This window comes from Belonocnema kinseyi, chromosome 4, assembly GCF_010883055.1.
Source record: "Belonocnema kinseyi isolate 2016_QV_RU_SX_M_011 chromosome 4, B_treatae_v1, whole genome shotgun sequence".
Classification (NCBI taxonomy): Eukaryota; Metazoa; Arthropoda; class Insecta; order Hymenoptera; family Cynipidae; genus Belonocnema; species Belonocnema kinseyi.
Genome location: NC_046660.1, coordinates 70,523,572 through 70,529,763, shown reverse-complemented (window position 1 = coordinate 70,529,763; position 6,192 = coordinate 70,523,572). Strand labels below are relative to the sequence as shown.

At 29.1% G+C, this 6,192-nt stretch overlaps 1 protein-coding gene across 1 annotated transcript in view; it reads left to right on the top strand.

Moving 5' to 3' along the window:
- The window catches only part of LOC117170648 (voltage-dependent calcium channel type D subunit alpha-1-like), a 68,654-nt gene that overhangs the window by 40,465 nt on the left and 21,997 nt on the right, over positions 1-6,192 (top strand). The window contains exons 23-29 of the mRNA XM_033357559.1: positions 560-784; positions 926-1,130; positions 1,211-1,344; positions 2,422-2,523; positions 2,594-2,695; positions 2,792-2,907; positions 5,222-5,362. Of these exons, the coding sequence (XP_033213450.1) occupies positions 560-784; positions 926-1,130; positions 1,211-1,344; positions 2,422-2,523; positions 2,594-2,695; positions 2,792-2,907; positions 5,222-5,362 (1,025 nt within the window). The remainder of the gene's footprint in view (positions 1-559; positions 785-925; positions 1,131-1,210; positions 1,345-2,421; positions 2,524-2,593; positions 2,696-2,791; positions 2,908-5,221; positions 5,363-6,192) is intronic.

Here is a 6,192-nt window from a genome sequence, read left to right as displayed (position 1 = left end):
AAATTTTGAATTTTGCAAAAATTGTTCATATGCAAAATCCAAAATTTTGCTCAAAACGTTCCGGAAAAATTCAGGCGTATTCCTCGGCTGATTACAAAAACTTTTTATTCTTGATGATTTTTCCGAAAAGCGCATCGTTTATTGTAAAAAAATTCATGAATGCTTTCACAAAAATTTTGCAAATAAGACGCCATTTTGAAAATACTAAAACGAAAAATCGACCTTTGAACCATGGATTCTCAAAGTTTAGACATTTATTCCACCCGTTAGTAAGATTCCAGGTTAATTACAGACTCGAAAAGCTTTGGAAAATGGTTCACAAAAAAAATACGCAGGAAAAATCACGTTTTTTTTTTGTTTAAACTGCATTTTGGGATAATAAGTAAATTTTTTGAGGAATTTCATTGGCAACGTCGAAAAAAGGAGATCTTAAGCAATAAAAATATGTGTCTCAATTTTTTCTAGTGTCGAATAGTCTTAGTTATTGGCCGTTGAAAAGCAGTGTACCGGTAGTGGCGTTTTGGCCGTTTAAGGGTTAATAAACCTTTCATTTTTGCAGATTATAAATTTATTTGTTGCTGTAATTATGGATAATTTTGATTATCTAACGAGAGATTGGTCAATCCTCGGACCTCATCATTTGGATGAGTTTATTCGACTATGGTCAGAGTATGATCCAGACGCGAAAGGAAGAATAAAACATTTGGACGTCGTAACACTTCTGAGGAAAATTTCTCCACCCTTGGGCTTCGGAAAATTGTGCCCTCATAGGGTGGCGTGTAAAGTAAGTTTTACAATTTTTGGTCATTTTATTTATCTCAATTTTATTCATTCCCAAATTTCTATCAATTAAAAAGTAGATTTTCAAAAATTTTACTTAACTGGTTATTATGCTTTATTATTTACGCTTTCCATTTTTTAACAGAGATTAGTTTCCATGAATATGCCACTGAACAGTGATGGAACGGTTCTTTTCAATGCCACCTTATTCGCTGTAGTTAGAACTTCATTACGAATAAAAACAGAAGGTAACATAGACGACTGTAATGCAGAATTAAGAGCTGTTATCAAGAAAATTTGGAAGAGGACAAGTCCGAAATTATTGGACCAAGTTGTACCACCGCCGGGAGGTCAGTCTAAATAAAGTTTAAAAATGAAAAAACAGTAATTTAGATAATGAATTAATAATGAAGACCTTTTTAATTTCTAGTGGATGATGAAGTCACCGTTGGAAAGTTCTACGCAACTTTCCTTATTCAGGACTACTTCCGGCGGTTTAAGAAACGAAAGGAGCAAGAGATGAAAGACGGAGACAAGGACTGTCTTAATGCTGTTACTTTGCAGGTGAATAAATAATAAATTAGAGTGCCTTATTAAACCTTTTTATAGATTTTCTAAAAGCTTGACTCAAAAATTTCTTTCTTTCTGGTAGCAAATGATCCCCTGTTTTTGACAGATTAAAAAAATAGAGGTCGCTATGGAGGCTTTATGCCGAAAATTCGATTTTTACAAGTTTTTATATTTACATTTCTGCAATTTTAAGATCCTATCTTGCACCAAATAGAAAATTGTTTATTAAGGTGCCATGTGAAATAAATTTTTAAGAATTGTGAAAAGTTTCAAAGGAATCAGAAATATTTCTTAAGATTCGTAAGAAAATTTACAATGATCTTTTCTTTTGAAAAATAAATTTTTAGATAAAGTTGAAAATATATTGTAAAGCAAAAATTATCAATTTTTCGAAAACACAAAATTTTAGAAAAAAATCGATTGAAAATATTTCAAAAAATTGTTATCAATATTTAAATTTTTTAAGATTTCTAAATAGAATTTCGAGGCTTTATAAGACAAACTTATAAAGTATTTGTAAATTTCTTTCAATCTTCTACCAGTCCTAAATATTATATTTTAAACTGAATATGTCTGAAAATGTCTACATACTTTTTCCTCAAATCTGAAGTCTTCAAATATCTTTTAATTTTCTCAAGAATTCTAAGAAAATTATTATTATATAAAGTAAAAAAAATAAACATGTAAAAATGGAGTTATTAGAAATTTTTATTTTGTATCTAAACTTATCTTTCCCTCAAATTATAATATGGTTTTCTTGACTGAAAAATGTTTGGTAATTGAAAATTCGACAATTCTGTTAAAAGTTTTCTTTTTTATATTATTTTTTATATTTATATAACCTTACAAACAAATAAACAAATAAACTTGAAAATAAATACACATGCACAAAGCGCGCTATTGAGAATTCTACTAAATGTAAAAAATAAGGTGATGCACAGAATTTTCTTTAGTTAGTAATATTTCCTAAAAGTTTCATAATTTTAAACCAATTTTGAGGGAAAAATGGCAGCTTTAAGGTTCTTCTATTAAAATTTAGAGATAAAAATATATTTATTTTTCATGTTTCAGGCTGGATTAAGAACCTTGCATGAAGCCGGTCCAGAGTTAAAAAGGGCTATTTCTGGGAATCTGGAAGAGCTGATGGACGACAATCCTGAACCAATGCATAGGGTACGGTATTTTTTTTGTAATTCAATCATTCGAGAATCTCAAATATTTATTTCATTATTTAAATCTTCAGAGAAATCACTCGCTTTTTGGCAGCGTATGGTCAAGTATGAAAAAGGGTCATCACAGTTTTCACAGAGCGAGGTCGCTCAAAACAAACTCCACTGTTCCTAAGGTACAAAACTTTTTCTAATGGAAAAACAAGAATCCTACATATGAAATAAGTTATTCGTTTCAATTTTAAAGTAATTGTTTACCTTCTTTTTTTTAGACGTCACCGACCAATTCGATCGACTTTCTGCCATACGCTTCATTACGCAGGGTAAAGCATGACACCTCGAATCAGATTACGGCTAGGTCTCATCAGGTGGTGCCGAATATTGGAAGGTAAAATTTTTTCCAAACTTGACTTTTTTTAATCGATAGCTTAAATATGGCTCAATAATTATTTGTGCGTAAATGCTTTTTCAATTACAGGGATCACAACGGTTCAGTAGTTCAATTTTAGCTAAAAAAAGGGATTTTTCCTTAAAAAAGGGTGGAAAGAGAATTCAATTTATTATTAAAAACATTTTATACATAAGTGTATCTGATGAAAATTGTACGAAAATGCCCTCTAACAGTAGAGCCTTTTCTTCAGTAAGTTTTCTTGTAATTTTTGTGTTTTAAACACAATTCTTCAAGCTACATTTGAAAAATCTGTGGAACACTTCAGCACTTTTTACTTGTCAAAATAAATCAGAAAAAATCATATTCAAACCATCATTTTGTAAAAAAGAGGGAATATGAGACAATATTCTTGATTTTTTGAATTTTAGATGATTTTTAAATTTTCCTTTCCTCTGTTTGAAAATCAATTCTTTTGTCTAAAAATTTAAATATTCCATTTTTGGTTTGAAAATTCTCTTTTTGTAGAAATTTTAGATTATTTGGTTAAAAATGCGACAATTTAGTTGGAAATAAATTGTTTTTAGTTGATCATTCAAATATTTTGTTCAGAAAGGGGAAAATTGGGTCGAAATTCTACATTTTTGGTGTTTTAAAGTATTTGGAACATTTGTTTTTGTTTGCTCACAATTAATTCTTGTAAATAAAAATTTAACTATTCTATTTTTTGCCTTTGAGAATTCATCTTTTTTGTTAGAGATTTGTTTTTTATTATTAAAAATTGAAACAAATTTTGATTGTAAATTGAACTACTTGATTGAAAATTGAACTCCGTTGTTAAAAATTCATTGTTAGTTTGAATATTCTTCATGCTAGTTGGAAATTAATTCCTTTAGCAGCAAAAAAAACGAATCCATTTTTTACATTCTCATCATTTATGATTGAGAAAGTATTAGAATTGTCGGAAATTTGACATCACACTTTTTCAACGGATCTCCACATTTCGAGACCCCCTGAATCCGAAAATCAGGTTTTCACGATGGCGTCTGTCTGTCTGTCCGTCCGTAAACACGATAACTCTCGAAAAAATGAACGAATCAAATTTATCTTTGGCAAACTTTTTTTAGGTCCTAAAAGAAAGAACGAGTTCGTGAATCAGCCATTTTTGATAAAAATTCAAAAAGTGAGCGCATTTTGAAAATTTTTGAGACCACTTTTTTCTGAATTTGAAAATTCTATATACGGATATTTATAGTACTAAAAAAAACAATTTATCCTTATGACTTTTTTCGATAAAAAGAAAATTCTCAGAGTTATAGCGTTTTCAAAATTTTTTTAGTCAACCGGAAATGAAAATTGATCTCTTTTCGTAACATTTTTATCTTTATCCGTTAAGAATTGAACTTTTTTGTTGAAAGTTAATCTTTTTTGGTTGAGGATGTGACTATCTTGTTGAAAAGTCGTCTTTTCAACAAAAGATTTAATTATTTAGTTGGAAACTGCAGGACATTGTAAAAATTCATCATTTTGGTTAAAAATACGTCGCTTTAATTTAAAATTTAACTATTTTGTTGAAAATTAATTCTTCTAACTAAAAACTTAATTATTCTGTTCATTATTATTGAATAAAGTAAATCTAAATTATGTAAAAAAAGGGAAAAATTCTCGATTTTATGTGTTTTAGAGGATTTTAAAAATTCATTTTGTTTTGATTGAAAATCAATCCTTTTAATTGAAAATTCAACTGTTTTATTTTTTGCTTGAAAATTCATCTGGTCTTTTAGACATTTCGTCTATTTTGTTTGGAAATGGGATTGTTTGATTGAAATTGAATCTTTTTTGTTTGAGGATTTAACTATTTTGTTAAGAATTTGTATTTTTTGGTTGAATTTAACTATTTTTGATTTAAAATAAAAATATTTTTGATGTGCAAATTCAAGTATTAGGTTAAAAATAGAATTAATTATTTTTAAAAATGTGTCAGTTCAAGATTCACAATTATAGTTGAAAATTCATCCCTTTGATTAAAAATTTAATTAATTTGTTAAAAATTAATTATTTTACCTGGAAATGAAATTATTCTTTTTATGATTCTTAAAAAATGAGTCGTTTTTGTGTAAAAAGAGGGGAAAGGGGAAATTTTGAACAAAATTGCCGACTTTAGATGTTATAGAAGATTTTTCAATGGGGAGAAGGAGAAAAAGGGGAAAGGCTTGTGATCGCTCTGGACTGTGTGTAGATCACTGAAATCACATATCATTTTTTTTATAATTTCTGCCTTTCCACATTTGGTACATTTAATATAAAATTGCAGCGACCTGAGTGATAGTGCTATGAATCAACTGGGAACAGATCCAAGATTGACTGGAGTTGAGGAAAACATTCCTCTAAGACCTCTCGCAGTTTTTGGCGGTTCAGGACAGCAAGCTACTTACCCGACATACAAAATTCTCGAGTAAGTACAAATATCCTAATTTTATTCTTAGATACGATCAAAATCATGTTATAGTTGTTTCACATACGTCGGTTTTGCGTAAATTTTAATAATTTTTCGTGTAACGTGGTGTATAGTGCATGCTGACGAAGCATCGATATTTATCGCTGTTGTCATTATCATTTTCTTACATATTGCTCTCTTAGATACGAAAAATTAAGCGAATAAACAGCTCACTACACTATAATTCATTTTAAGCATTTTCCGAAATTTTAATTTACCGAAAAATATTTTGTATCCACAGTACACTCACATTTGATGCAGCATAACATACATATCGAGAAACGCACACTACTCTACAATTTTCAATTCAATTTAATTATACGCATTTTAAATTACGAAAGAAAAATCTGCTTTTGCTAAGAAAATGCGGATCTATCAGAATTTGTTGTTAACGGTGCCGATGATAAAATATATTTCCAAATACCAAACACAATATTTGTCAGCGTTCACAGATTGTACATATTATACAATTCATAAATTCAATCTCATCAAATCTTTCGTCTCGCATGTTTTACGATTTCCACGTGTGAAATTGGATGTTGAATACTGTCCCTGTCTATTTATTTTAATCGATAGAAATCAAAATGTAACTGAAGTTCGCCAAGTTTAGAAACGAAAATATTAATTAATTTTTTTACTGTTGTTTGACACACACTGGTTCAAAAAACGTTTTTTCTTGACAAACTAGTCTACCAGGTGTATACATATGAAACCGGTATTTTTTCAAGAAAAAAACACATTTATTTCAAGAGAATGATAACAAATATTTTATTCAAAGTATGCGCCCT